The 15,109-nt window shown below is 49.7% G+C and overlaps 1 protein-coding gene across 1 annotated transcript in view; it reads right to left on the bottom strand.

Annotated features, from left to right (window-relative positions):
- Positions 1-3,377: 3,377 nt before the first annotated feature.
- The window catches only part of PLAT (plasminogen activator, tissue type), a 29,905-nt gene continuing 18,173 nt past the window's right edge, over positions 3,378-15,109 (bottom strand). Inside the window, exons 5-14 of the mRNA XM_075556610.1 lie at positions 14,168-14,278; positions 11,826-12,000; positions 11,620-11,711; positions 10,314-10,488; positions 9,726-9,811; positions 7,894-8,089; positions 7,667-7,803; positions 7,330-7,470; positions 5,634-5,800; positions 3,378-4,286 (exon numbers count right to left, since the gene is read on the bottom strand). Coding sequence (XP_075412725.1) covers positions 4,134-4,286; positions 5,634-5,800; positions 7,330-7,470; positions 7,667-7,803; positions 7,894-8,089; positions 9,726-9,811; positions 10,314-10,488; positions 11,620-11,711; positions 11,826-12,000; positions 14,168-14,278 — 1,433 coding nt within the window. The 3' untranslated portion in view covers positions 3,378-4,133. The remainder of the gene's footprint in view (positions 4,287-5,633; positions 5,801-7,329; positions 7,471-7,666; positions 7,804-7,893; positions 8,090-9,725; positions 9,812-10,313; positions 10,489-11,619; positions 11,712-11,825; positions 12,001-14,167; positions 14,279-15,109) is intronic.

Raw genomic sequence — 15,109 nt, 5'->3', positions numbered from 1 at the left:
AGCGCTTTCCCGAACTGGCTGGCCACACATCTGTCTGAAGCAGAATCTATCACTCATACAGGAGTGCTTAAAAACGAGTGGTCTACACTTAAGAAGTCTTCGCTTACGTTTCCGTCGCGTGTACCTATTTAATTGGCCTGGGGACTTTTCAGTTTTAGTGTTTCCGGAGAGTATTTCTGAGTCAAGTTCTTGCACTTTTAAGTATATTTCTTTTAGGAATGTAAACTCCTCCTTCACCACCCAGGGAACCTCCTAACTCAGTGTGTTAGTCTGGGTTGACTAGAGAAACAGATCCAGGCAAGGAATGTACAAATGTGCTTTACACAATTGATGTATGTAAGGATTGATGTATGAGCCCCTAATAAAAGGATTTTAAAAAACCCAGATCCAGGAACATTCATATATGTATAAGAAAGAGCTTTATATAAAGAGTAATTGTATATTAATAAAACAGCCTGGCCTTGTCCAGATCAAGTCCATAGTCTAATATTTGCCTATCTGTCTGTTATCAGTCTATAAATTCCTTTTCAGACTCACGCAACACATGCTATGACGCCGAATGCAGGAAGATCACTGGCCAGTGGGTGGAAAGTGTTGTGGGTCCAGTGGTGGTGGAAGTATCTCAGGGTCTCCACGTGGATCCTTCAGCTCCAGGGCTCTGGCTCCATCAGTGTAGCTCCATGGGGCTTGTCAGCAGGAATGTCTTGCAGCAGAGAGAGTGTGTCCTGGCTCCAGGGAGGAAGACAGGAGTTCCCAGGATCCTGAGAAGAAGGCCATGCCCACACAGAGGTCTCATTAGCTATGACCTGATTGACAGGCTAGACTCCCGAGTACCCCTTCACAAGTTGACAGATTATGTAACTGCCACACTGAGAAATTAAAGAGATAGAGCGAACTATAGGGCGAAACCATGTCTGCGTTTCCCAACAGCAAGCATTGCAGCGTCAGATTTACTCCTGGATCCGGGGTGTCAGTGATACCGAAAGCAGTCAGGCAGCAGCCGAGAGGCTGGATGACTTACATCCGAGAGCAGCAGGAAAGTAAGAGACGCAGAAGTGTCGTGATCTAAGCAAGGTGCTCGTGTAGACTGCTCTGGGGCTTCATTGTTTTTGATAAAAAGAAAAGCACAATGAGAGAAGGGGAAATGGCCCAACACAAGGGGGATTGGAGAAGTTAGTAGGAAAATTCCACTACATATAGTTTTAAAGTTTATTGGCTTGGAATTCACATAACCATACTATTCAGTGGTTTACATTTATTCAAAGGAGTTGTGCAGTAATCACCGCAACCAGAGTGATGAGTATTTTCATCATTCTTGTACCAATTATTATTAGCCCTCCGTTACCCCCAGCCTCCCATGCCACACAGAACCTTAAGGCACTATTAATCCAGTTACCGTGTCTATTGGTTTACCTACCCTGGACTCCATGTAAAGAAAACCATAGAAGAACCCCAACAATTACAACAAAATAAAAAACACAGGAAAAAATCTAAGTGAAAGCACATAGAAACTAGAACAAATTAAAAATGGGGGGAGGGGAAGATAGTATGTTAAATTTTAACCTAACTAATCTGCAGTTATCCTCTTTCCAATGCTCTCTGAGGGCAAGGCGATTCACATCCCCGGTCAATAGTCCAAGGGAATTCTAAGAAGGCTTATTCTATCGCGGCTCTGCAAGTGGGTTTTGGGGGAATATAAGCCCTAATGTAACTCCCCCCTTTGTTCTTGGGTTTACAATCCTTGGATCACACAGAGTAGTGTGCTCCTTCTCTGTGACCTTAGCTGCCCCCTCACTTAGGTGGGCCTTGTTTCAAGACAAGCCTTTCAGAATTCAGATGCTATCTTTCTGATAGCTGGGCACCGTATGATTTCTTCACCACACTTGGCCTTCAGTGATTACCTCATGAGGACAAGTATTGAGCAAGGCCATAGCGTAAGAAATAACTGTTCTTCGATTAGTGTTTCCGATGAAGCCTGGGCTCCAGATCCAGTTGTGCATCTCAAGTTTATCTATACCCCCGGTCTGCTTCAGAGGCAGCATTTCAGCTGGAACAATAACTTCCGTGGGGCATTTGTTTATTCCAATACCGCTGTGGTTGTCAGGTGCTATGGAGTTGGTTCTAAGCACAGCGACCTTCCGCACAGCAGAGGCACCGCCCCACCCTCACCACTGCTCCTGGACCCGAGCCCATCGCTACAGCTACCGTGTCAACCCAGCTTGTTGAGGGCCTTCCTGGTCTCCACTCCCCTCCCCTGTGCCAAGCATGACACCCTTCTCCAGGGACTGGTCTCTCCTGAGAGTATGTCCGAAGTATGGAAGATGACGTTTTGCCAATGGTGGTAGAGAAAAATTCCATGATTTTGAATTCCTTTTTCTTTTTGTCGTGAGTGTTCAGAAGCCCTTTGTACTTGTAGTTTAATCGGGATGTTTCTGTGTGAGTCAGGGCATCCCGAGGCTCTTCCTGAACTTCTCATTTCTCCTGCCTGGGTCTCTGCCCAGCTAGGCTGTTCTGTTTTATAGGTCGCTTTGTGGTTAATTTTCTAACATACTCAGCTCAAGCCCTCCCCACCCAGTCCCCAAATTTAAAAACTTGACGGCGGTGTTGCCTGTGGTATGAAGTCCAAATGCAGTTTGGCATTCTAAATTTCAACCTAGGGTCCTCTTCATGAATGTAAGACAAATCACACGAGTCATCCGGGATCCACTGACTGCTGTTGCCTTTTCATTCTTCAACTATGTCTAGCATCATGAAACTCAAGAATACCTCCTCTCTACCCTTCTACCAGTTCAAATCTCACCCGACGTGGAAAGCTTTATTTACCTTGTTTATGCTGTCCCACCCACGGCCATCGAGTCGCTTCTGATTCACAGCAAGTCTGCAGGACAGCCTAGAACTGTCCTTTGGGGTTTGTGAGACTTTTAAGTCTTAACAGGAGCAGACAGCCTCATTTTGGCCTCAAGTGATTGGTGGGTTCAAACCACTGACCTGGAGGTCAGGAGTGCAATGTGGAACTCACGGCACCACCAGGGTTCCCTGCTCTCGCCACAAATGCCCGGATCCCTTCTGCAGTTGAATTCTAGGACATCTCTCCGCTATTTTGTAACTCTCCTCACTGTCTCTACGCCATTATTATTTCTTGTTATTTCCAGAATACCTTGATGTCTGTAAGGTATTTCTCTCAATACGTGATGGCCAGACCAAGAACGCCTTCTTCGCTTTTATTGCGCGTGGCACATGGCCTTGTATGCGGCAAGTGTTAAGACTGTGGAAAAGGAAGTATGTCAGATGACTCATAACCTGTGAACATGACTGACATCAAGAAACCCAAGTGACGGGATACTGTATGTGCAACAAAACCAGTCCACTCTGGAAAACAATGTGAAAAATATATTTATTTTGAAAATGTATCAGTTCGCGACAGTATAGTACAAGGTGTGGCAACGGAAAATAAAGACAATGTGGACTGATAGTTATAAATATCTAAGGTCTCATTTATCAACTATTAAAATGAAACGATTCTCCTGATTTGCTGTAAAATTTAAAGAAGAAAAGATTTACACTGTACACCTAAGTAAGGGCTGCCTGACAAGAGTTGTAAAGAAAGGGGGAACAGTACCTCACTCAAAGGATGGTTGAGACCCTGTACTTTCTGGGAGAAATGTACCTCAAGCGGACCCACCAGCCCATCCTTCCTTTGTTTGGGGGCCCTGTTGGCCTTCTTTTGACTCTCTCTACACATTCTATTTCTAATGCGATCCTTTATTGAAGGATCTTGTTATTCTCTATTATCAAGGCATGCTTTTATCTTGCTGTCCCAGTTTCCAAGCTGCTCGTATTGACACATTCAAGAGGTTGGGCTTTTGCTCGCCTTTTATGTAAGTGGTATTCCTGGACAGGCTGGTGTTCATTCCGTCTTCCTGTCTGGCTGAATCCATTCTGAAATCAGACCTTCATGCCCAGAAACTTCCCGAAGGGGAAGTAAAATATATACACGCTTCCCTCTCGTGCCTGTTCTTTGCCCAGTCCTGTGGGGAGGTTTAAGGAGAGGCCGGTAGAAAGACTCTCTCTGTCTTTGCAGAAGAAGGGGCGATCAGAGCGGATTTCAGACAGCTGGGTTTCCTTGGTCAGAGTCACATGTTGTCTCGAATCCAGTCCAGGTAATTAGTAACCTTGGTGTATACACCTGGAACGTCTTTCTGCCCGCAGCCAATGCCCCAGCTGATGATGCCAACCAAAGTCATGCGCTTGTCCTTGACACACACCAAAGGGCCTCCGGAGTCACCCTGCAAAAGAAGACAGGCTCAGGGGGATGCTGGGCCACTGGAGGAAGCAAGGACCACTATTCACCGTGCTAGGACCGAGCTTCGAAATACTTAGTTCAGAGACGGACATTTGGACATCAGTTATCTTTACCCTCTAGAGCAGCGGTTCTCAGCTTCCTCATGCTGTGACCTTTCATACATATAGTCCCTCATGTAGTGGTGACCCCCAACCATAACAAGATGTTCGTTGGTACTTTATCACTGTCATTTTGCTACTGTTATGAATTGGGCGAAGCCTGTGAAAGGGTCATTAGACTCCCAAACGGGGTCGCGCCCCACAGGTTGAGCACCGCTGCTTTAGAGCATCTAGCTGTATCAACACGTGAAAAGTGACGGAGAACTGATGGGACCCCTCGGATGTGGCAGGCCTCCCCGATCTGGGGTTTGAACCCCACCACCTGCCTTTTGGCTATGAGCGCTCGCTCGGGGAATCATGGGAATTAGGTTGCTACAGGACTTCATTAAGAGGATTTGTGAACGGCACTGAGAATGATGGCTGGCTGGCTGGGAAAACTTGCTGCGAGTTAACCACGTGAGCAAATCCAAAAGCTAGTTTGGCTCTGGTTTTCGTTTGATGTTTCCTTTTTGCCCTGTGTTGGATTCTTGAGGCAGGTAGCTCACCTGAGGTTTCTTAAGAAACCATTCAGATGTTGACAAGGAGTCAAAGAAAGATAAAATGCTGACAGGATGATCTAGTCAGAACACAGCCCGGAAGTCTCCAGTGCGAGCAGGCTCTTCTGTGCCCATCCGCCTCTGAGACCCAGCCCGGCAGACGGCAGGCACCCAACTGTCTGCCCAGTCCCTGGGCCCGGCTATATTTAGGCTCCAGGGCAGTATCTGCTTATCATGGATAAGAGAGCCAGCCCAGAGGATGGAAATCACTTGCTTTCCCAGGGTATGAGGGCTGACAATGATTCCCCTCTCTTGGACTCCTCCTTCCCAGGAAGCTCCCTGCCCCCTGCCCCCTCCGACAGGGCAGACTCCATCCTCCAGCACCTGTGGACGTCAAGGAGGAATCTCAAGTTGTCCGGCTTTCACCATCACTCCCATTGTCAACTGCCTGCCTGAGCTTACAGGAAATGACATACCAGGTGGAGTTTCCTGTGCCGGCCCTGGGGCACTGTCCTGAAGTTGAGGTTTCATAAGTTTGGGCAACTTTGATCTTTCCCTAACTGCTGTATCCTCTGAGACCCCCATCTGGAACCCCCAAGATAATCTCGCTCTCTTTCTTGTTTAAACATTTGTTGCCCAAAGCCCGGTTTCTCCCCTCAGGGGGGCCCAGCGGGCGGGAGGAGGCGCCGTGTTTACCCCACAGGCGTCGTGCAGGTTCACTTCGTCCCCGCCACTGCGGGTGTCCCCAGCACACAGCATGTTGCTGGTGACGGTTCTGTTGAACAGGCTCTGCGGCGTGCATCGGCTGGGTGGGTACAGCCTGACGTGAGCCTCCTTCAGGCGCTCCGAAAGAGAGGGAGAAGCTGAGGGGAAAAAAGACAGGGGCAGGGGAAAGTCTTAGTTTCAGGCAGAAGAAGGCAGAGCACAGAGGTTCCAATAATACCTCACATTTAGCAAGTGCTTTCCAAATACCTGGGAGAAAGATGGGGCTTTCTACGCCCGTCCAGAGTTGGAGTGCTGGGACCCCCACGGGTCATTCTCCCAGGTCGTACAGGCTCGCTGTGGGTCAGCAGCGACTCCATAGCAGAGAGGGGTTTTGTTTATAATTTTTAAATTCTTATTATTTTTATACTATCCTTATTGCCATCTCACACACCATCCAATATATCCATTCACATACATTTCTGCTCAACCCCCTGGGGGAGGGGAGAGATTCTAACATCATCAGTGCTGTCAGCTCCTCCCTGCACCCTCGGGGAACCATCACTCCTGTCACTGTCTCTTAGGGGTCATCTATCCTGACTTCCATGTATCGAACAATCCTACATTTACAAGTGAACACACGCAACTCTAACATGACCAATGAGGTATATCATGTACTGACCATAATAGTAAGGGGAGGGAATCTTAAATAACTAGAGCAGTGGTTCTCAACCTTCCTAATGCTGCGACCCTTTCATATAGTTCCTCATGTTGTGGTGACCCCCAACCATAAAATTATTGTCATTGCTACTTCACAACTGTTATTGTGCTACAGTTATGAATCAGCCAACCCCTGTGAAAGGGTCATTTGACCCCCAGGTTGAAAACCGCTGGACTAGAGGCTAGTTATGTTGTTCCCAGGGCCTTACCCCACCCTGGATTTATCATCTGTTCCATGTGGCCCTTCTTAGAGGGCCTGTCCAATTGTCTTGCAAGGGAGGGAGGGCGGTGTTGGGTCTTTATTGCGTCCATACCCATGACTAGAGTTGGGTTGTTTGTCTTTAAAAAAAAATTTTTTTTTTTACAAGTACTTGTTCGACAAGATGATAATGCCAATAGGCTACTGCAACCCAGCAATTTAATGGGGCTTCACGCAGGGTTTCTCAGCACCATGACTGATTGTCTGGACTAGAACATTCCTGGGGGGGGCAGAGGTCCTGCTCACCCCATTATAGGATGTTTTGTAATGATCTTGGCATAGCAAGGAGCAAGCACTGAATTTGACTTGAGGTGAGAGCCCGAGAGGAGAGGCCATGTCCTTGCCCACTGAGAAGCCAGATGGCAGCTCCCTGTGGGCAGAGCAGTAGGTCTGTCGGCTAGGTGGATCGGGGTGGGTTCGAACCATCGACCATTTGGTGAGGAGTCAAGCACATGACTGCGCCACGTCGACTCCTTTGCCCGCTGTATTTCCCTTCGTACAACACCTGCTTCAAATCTTAAACTCTTCAGAACCCTCACCCCAACGTTCTTGGACCTGCACCTCGTGAGGCAGGCGGGGCGACCCCCCAGGGGAGGGAGGCCGGGAACGGGCTTCCAGTTTCCCGGGGAGTGTCTGGGCCGAAGCTAGAACCCAGCTCTCCTAGTTTCCTCCGCGTGCCCTACAATAGGCGGGGTCTAGACGTCCACTTACTGGCTTCGTGCTTTCCATAACCCGAGAGCTCACATTCCGTCCAGTCCGGCAGCTGCAGGCCGGCTTCGGGCAGGCAGACGGGGCGCACGGAGTCGCTCTCCTGGGCACACTGTGCTGAGTCGGATTTCAGCTTCAGCAGTGCTGGGGAGAGAGGGGGGGCCAGGGTGAACCCCGTGTGGAAGGAGAGGGGTTCGGTTTCTAGGGGAGGGAGGGAAGCGAGGGCGAGGGCTGGGGAGGGGAGCAGAGCATGCGTGTCTCTGTGGGCCCGTGAGTGCCACGGGTGGGTGCGGGTTGGGATGAGGTCTAACAGCGACCAGGGAGAAACACTGCATCCTACCGATGTCATTGTTGTAGGTGTCAAAGTCAAATTCCTTATGGATGATGTATTTTTCCACTTGAAATGTCTGCTCTTTCTTTCCCGGGATCAACTGGTATGTTCTGCCCAAGACCACCTTCAGGTTCTGCGGAGGAAACCTGGTGGAGAGAGAGACAGCCGGGAACGTGGTCAGGTTGCCTCAAGGCCTCCCAGTGGAGATAGACCCCCTGGGGTTCCCAAACTCCTACCTGTCCTGGAAGCAGTGCGCAGCGGACAGGACCCGGCAGGAATTGATCAGGATGCCTCCGCAGAGAAAGCTCTCTCCTTGGCCCCTCCTGTTCTTAGTAAAGATGGCGGCCTGCCAGGGATGGGCGGTGATGTCTGTGTAGAGTCCTCCTTTAATGCGAAACTGGGCCTGCTTGTTCTGCCTCAGGCCACAGGTGGCTGGGAGAGGGAAGAACCAAGAAGGGACATTAGACTTGGGGTCCCTGAGATGAGGCCCCCAGGCACCCACCGCGGTTGCTTCCCTGGTTTCCACAGGCCCAGGACCTGCTACAGAGTGCTGGGAGAGACTCCGAGGTAAAGGCCCTCCACGTCCCTTGTCAAGTACACACTGCACGCCAAGCACTGTGGGAGGTGGCTTCAAAAGTTGGTGGAGAAAGTGGAACGGAAAGCTAGTGGGATTTTCCCAGGAACTCGGTGAAGGCCCCCTGCACAGACATTTTGCTTAGCCCTCGGGACACGGAGCTGGAGAGAGGCTGCGGAGCGTTGGAGCCAGGCGACATTGCGCCTGCCTTCTATGGACCTCCTATGCGGGGCCTCTTTCTCTCATGCTGCCTCTCAGGTCTCCTGCTGCTGTTTCCTCGCCTACGAAGTCATGCTGTGCCCCAGATGACAGCGTAGAGGAAGAAAATGCTCTAACATGGATTGTGGTGTTCATGGTACAACTCTCCTTGATATGATCGAACTATTCAATTGTGTGATGTGCGGCTAAAGTGCTAACAAAATGAAGAAAGAAAGAAAGAAAGAAAGAAAGAAAGAAAGAAAGAAAGAAAGGAAGGAAGGAAGGAAGGAAGGAAGGAAGGAAGGAAGGAAGGAAGGAAGGAAGGAAGAAAGAAAGAAAGAAATGTTGATGCAAGCTACTGAAACCTCTTGAGGCTTCCTCCTAGAGAATCCATCTTCTCGGCCGTTCCCCACCCTTTAAGGTCCAGGTGAAACCCTACCTCCTCGTGGAGCTTTCTCTGAATGCCCCAGTCCAGGAGGCCCTGGGCAAGCTTATTGACGCCTTTCACTGAGGACGCACCTACGCGACCTTGGCTGTGAATTAGCTGGTAGTTTGTGTCTGACTTTCCCAGTCAGGCTACACTGTATTTTCCTTGAAGGGCATTCTAGCTGATCTGTATGGTCATAGGAACGGGACTCAATCCTTCCCCAGACAATTCAATCTATTCTCAGAGAATTTCCAAATCGAAGATGTACAATTTAGCAACATTAGGGTTTTCTCTGTGGCCTATCCTCTGTGCTACCCTGGGTCCCCTCAGGTCAGCTAGGAAAGGTGAAAGAATTGCCATAGATGCAGGAGCCTCACAGTCAGAGGACATAGGGCCAGACCCCAGTGCCACCACTTGGGAGCCTGGTGAACTTGGGTAGGCCACAGGACATCTGAGAAATGGTTTCCTTTCCAATCTGTGAGATGGAGCTGGGAAGACTATCTCTTGCCAGCTTGTTGGGAGAATTCGGCGAAAGCATTTTCTTATCTATGGAGAGACACCTGAGAAACGCCGTCCTCACTTGCCCTCACACTGACCACCGCCACCGTCAGCATTCTAAAGGAATCTAGAGCGACAAGTTGGGAGCCCACTAACTTCTTTGTGTCATTTCTTTCTGTGTGCCTCCCCCTCCTCCCCTGATGCAGTACAAAGTGAGTCAGAGAAGCCCCTTCTCCACCAAGGCATGGCCTTTCTGAGAAATGGGCAACTCTCCAGTCTGAATCAGACAGCTGTACAGACCCAGAGAGTGACAGCGAGAATGGTCCAGAAGTGAGACCAGACAAAGGGAAGTGGCCACGGCCAGTCCTTACAGCACTGCGGCATGTCACAGTATTCCCATGTCAGCTTGTGGTTCTTCAACACGTGGCACCAGGGCTTGACATCCCCATCGGGATTCCTAGAGGATAAGGGAGTTTCAGAGTCTCAGCGGCTTACATTCCAAACCACATCCCCCCAGTCCATGGTGATAACCTTGCCTTGGGCGGGAGGACCCGGCCTTCTGGACTTGGCTCCATGCTAGACTTCCAAAGGAAAACTAACTTCCTTTTAACTTCCCTTTTCTCGTGGCAAGATAGCAATCTAATCTCACAGGGAGGTTGGGAGAAACGGTGAAATATTCCGTGAGAGAATTCTTACAAACTGCTACATCAGCATGGAGCGATTGAGAATGAAATGGCTGTGGGGCCAGATCCCTAACACTGCCCTTGAGCATCAGGTGTGCTTGACTGTTCACAATAGGTGTCACATTATATGGTATCCATGAGGTTCACCCCACCCCACCCCCCCACTCCAACTTGGTAAGCTTTTCATCACTTGAAACACCAAATCTTTTCCAACCCCGACTCCCGCCCTAGCACACACCACGCGCCCATGAATTGTGTGGTCCCGGCACCACGCACCGGCAGTAATGGTGTTGGCCCAGGCCCAGGGCGGGGGCGTTGCTCTTCCATGCTGTGTTAATCTTGCCTATCAGGATCCTAGAATTCCACTGCAGGCAGGTGGCCCCAGATGTGGTCAGGCTGTGGGTGCCGCGGTAATCTAACCCATTTCCAGAGTAGCAATCCTCATTTTCTTCTAGAACAAAAGATAATTCCACACAGAAACAACATGAATCACGCAGATCAGTCATGTCTTTCGGCAGGGACTGGGAAGGCCAGGCCAGCCCCGAGAAGGGCGCAGGCCTTCTTGCCACTCTCTCTTCTCTTTCTCAAAGCCCTTCCACAGGGGAACGTCGAATGGCTCTCATGTCATAGGTCACTGCCAGTGCTTGCAGATGGCTTACTAGATTGTGGTGTAGTCAGGCTCAGCAGGAAAGGGCGAATGGGTGAGCCTGCGCCCCTTCCCACGTGGAATGAACACAGGTACCACTCTGCATGCATAACCTAACCCAGTGAGTCCTGCTTTACATCAGATCCTGGCGATGGAGAGGATGCCTTCCAATGATTGTGAAAGTCATCAAATTCACAAGCATACCGGCATTACCTGATGGACATGGATAAATATGTGCTAGGTCTGCAAGTAATGTTAGAATATGTGTGTGCATTTAGAGAGCGTTTTCAGGTGATAGAGATTGTTCTCCGCCATCGAGTGGATCCTGACTCAGCTCAGAGAGACCCTAAATGACAGAGTAGAACTGCTCATAGGCTTTCTGGGCTGTCACCTTTATTGAAGCAGATCTCTAGGTCTTTTGGGCACCATCTAAAGTAGCCTACTGCCACCGAGTCAATTCTGAACCATAGAGACCCCACAGACAGAACAGAACTGCTCCCTAGGGCTTCTGAGCCTCTTTACAAAAAGAGATAGCCTCACCTTTCTCCCTCAGAGCAGCTAGTGGGTTTGAACTGCTGACCTTGCTGGTTCAGCAGCCCAAGGCAGAGCCTACTACCAACACACACGCATGCACGTGCATTTCTTTATCTTCAAAAATACTTTTCATACCATTGTGATAAATGACGTCATAGTTTAAAACACCACTGAATGTCATTTTCAAAAGGACCCGAAACCACTGACCAGCCCCGGCCCCTTCTCTGCCGAGGACAGAACCAAGAAGGGTCAGGCGGGTGGGCCAGGGCCTAAGCCTGGTAGCCTCCTTGACTCCACATCCAATACCCTTGGCCGCTGGCCAGACCTTGTGCTCCTGAGCCCCAGGGCTGCCAGGTTGGCCCTCCTCCCAGGAGGCCACGGGGAAGCTGTGGCAGTGCTCACCTTTGGTGCAAGCTGGCGTGCTGCAGAACTCCGGGTTGTACTTCCCAGCTTTGAAGATATAGCACCAGGGTTTCGAGTCCTGGTCTGGGTTTCTGAAAAATCAGGCAAGAAGGGAGAGGTTAGAAGTGATGTCTCCCCTCTCACTTCCCCAACTGCAGCGACTTCTCCCTCAGCAAGCCTGACTGGGAGAGAAGCGGCCATCTCACCGGCAGAAGTTGTGGTTGCCCAGACCCAGCTTGAGGGCGTCAGGCCTCCGGCCGCTGTAGAGCTTCCAAGCCAGGGCGCTGCTGTTCCAGTTGACGCACTCGGCCCCACTCTCCGCCGTGCTCCACGTGCCCCTGTACGAGACTCCCAGGCCCTTGTAGCACATTTCATTGCCATCTGGTTTAAAGCAGAACACATGATACCTTGTGTGTGAACCAACCCCCATTCATATTTTCTTTTCTTTAAAAAAAAAATCATTTTATTGGGGGCTTGTACAACTCTTATCACAATCCATCCATCCATCCATCCATTGTGTTAAGCACATTTGTACATTTGTTGCCATCATTGGTCTCAACCATTTGCTTTCTACTTGAGTCCTTGGTCTCAGCTCATTTTTTCCCTTCCCTCCCCGCCACCCCTCCCTCAGGAACCCTTGATAATTTATAAATTGTTATTTTGTCATGTCGTACACTGTCAGATGTCTCCGGGCCTTCACCCACTTTTCTATTGTCCGTCCCCCAGAGAGGGGGTCATATGTAAATCCTTGTGATCAGTTCCCCCTTTCTACCCCATCTTCCCTTCACCTTCCCAGTATCGCCACTCTCACCACTGGTCCTGAGAGGTTCATCTTTCCTGGATTCCCTGTGTTTCCAGTTCCTATCTGTACCAGTGTACATTCTCTGGTCTAGCTAGATTTGTAAGGTAGAATTGGGATCATGATAGTGTGGGGAAGAAGCATTAAAGAACTAGAGGAAAGTTGTATGTTTCATCGTTGCTATGCTGCACCCTGATTGACTCAGCAGCCAGTCTCCTCCTCGTGAACCTTCTGTAAGGGGATGTCCAGTTGCCTACAGATGGGCTTTGGGTCCCCAATCTGCACTCCCGCTCATTCACAATGATATTATTTTTGTTCTTTGATGCCTGATAACTGATCCTTTTGACATCTCGTGATCACACAGGCTGGTGTGCTTCTTCCATGGGGGCTTTGTTGCTTCTCACCTAGATGGCCGCTTGTTTACCTTCAAGCCTTTAAGACCCCAGATGCTAGATCTTTTGATAGCCGGACACCATCAGCTTTCTTCACCACATTTGCTTATGCACCCACTTTGTCTTCAGTGTTATGTTGGGAAGGTGAGCATCATGGAATGCCAGTTTAATAGAACAAAGTGTTCTTGCATTGAGGGAGTACTTGAGTGGAGGACCAATGACCATCTGCTACCTTAATGCTAAACCTATAAATATATGCACATAGATCTATTTCCCCATCATCATATATAAATATTTTTACATATGTACATGCCTATATTTAGACCTCTATAAATGCCCTTTGCCTCTTAGTTCATTCCCCTATTTCCTTTGACTTTTGTCCCACTTTCATGCTCAGCCTTCATTTGGGTTTCAGTTATTCCTCTCAGTTACATTGCCCTTGATCAAGCCCTACCAGACTTCTTATACTCTCCTCGCCACCAATTTTGGATCACTTGTTCCCTTGTCCCTGGGTTTGTTAACAAACACCCACTTCCTTTCCCCCACGTCTCCCTCTCCCATGCCTCCCCAGAACTGTCAGTCCCGTTGTTTCCTCCTCCAGATTTTTTATCCCGCCTATCTTATCTAGATAGACCTGCAGAAGTAATATGCACAAAAACAAGACAGCAAAACAAAGGAATAAAACAATAACAAACAAAAAAATCAATGACCAAAAAAAGAGAGAAAAGCCTGTAAATAGTTCAAGATTTGTTTGTTGAACTTTAGGAGTGTTTTCTGTTCAAAGCTGATGGGTGCCATGCCCTGGCCCCAAGTCTATTTCTGGTATACCTTGGGGACTTCCTTGCTCTGCTCCCCTTGCTGATCTGTTGCACACCCTTAGTGTGTTGCCTTGGTGTGGTGGGGTTAGACCGGGCGCAATTCCCACACTGTGTCTCCAGTGTTGTTCCCTATAGGGCTATGGGTCAGTGAGGGATGTCATGTCTCATAGTGGGGCCGGGCCTCTGGTTCTCTCTGTGCATTGGCTGCTCCGAGCAGGAATATCATCCCCAGGCTTTCACCCACACTTTCAAAGGGCTCTCATCTCCCTGCCAATGGCAGCAGTCCAAGGAAGCAGACTGGCTGCCAACCAGGTGGCTGGGGGTACCCAGAAAGCCAGGGCTGAACCAGAGTCTAGATCCCCAACCTAGGCTATGGTGGTCGGGGGCTGGTTCTCTGGTTTCCTGGTTGACCATTGGATGGCCTGTTCCTATCCCCGCTCCCACCATTGCCCTGCCACAGCCCCTTCTTTTCTTGTCTGGATACATTCAGGAGTTGGGATTTCAGTCCCTCCCTTCTACCCCTCCTCTTACCCACTCACCTATTTCGCAACGCTTCCCCAGAAATCCTTCAGGGCACTGGCAGACGAAATCGGAGAAATACACAGCCTGACGACATAGCCCCCCATTGAAGCACCTGGGTTCACTGCAGCCTGCCAAATGTAAATAAGGAAATGCCTAAGTCTTTTTAAGGGGGGCAATGATGGTCCCATGTTAAAATTTCCATCGTCTGTACAGGAAAACAAAAAACAAAAACAGCAAACAACCAAACACATTGTCATTGAACAGATTCTGACTCATAGAGACCCTGTAGGACAAGGAGGAACTGCGCTGTGGGTTGCCGGGCCTGTAATGCTTTACAGTAGGAGAAAGCCTCATCTTTCTCCGCAGAGGGGTTTCGAACTGCTGACCTTGCAGTTAACATCCCAATTCATAACCTCTACTTGTGGGAGTGGGGGAAGCCTTGTGCTCACCCACCTTATGCAAAACTACCACCCCTCTGTCAATGGCAGTCTGTGTATTGCAAAGATGGACATGTTAGCGGGAGGGACCAGCCCCCAGGGAAGAACATTATGCCGGGTGAAGTTCAGGGCCAGGGAAAAAGAGGAAGATCCTCGTGGAGATGGGTTAACACAGAAGCTGCAACAAGGGGTTCAAACACAAGAACAACAGTGAGGGCAGTGCAGGATGGGCAGGGTCTCGTTCTGGCACCTAACAACCACGAGGATGCTGGACAAGGGAGCCCTCGTGGCACAGGGGCTCGGCCCTCCGTGGTTAACCAAAAGGTGGGCAGTTGAACCCTATAGCCACTCCAAGGGAAGAAGATGCAGCAGTCTGCTTCCACGAAGAGTCGTCTTGAGTACAACCCGATGGGGCGGCTGTGCTCCTGCAGGGCTGCTCGAGGCAGAATGACCTTGATGGCCACAGGAGGGTGCTGGACAAGACCACATTCAGCTCTCGGGCGCTGACTGGTTGGCAGTGAT

The sequence above is a fragment of the Tenrec ecaudatus genome, chromosome 8 (assembly GCF_050624435.1).
Source record: "Tenrec ecaudatus isolate mTenEca1 chromosome 8, mTenEca1.hap1, whole genome shotgun sequence".
Lineage (NCBI taxonomy): Eukaryota > Metazoa > Chordata > Mammalia > Afrosoricida > Tenrecidae > Tenrec > Tenrec ecaudatus.
Note: the sequence above shows the minus strand (reverse complement) of the source record. Positions and strands in the feature narration are given on the sequence as shown.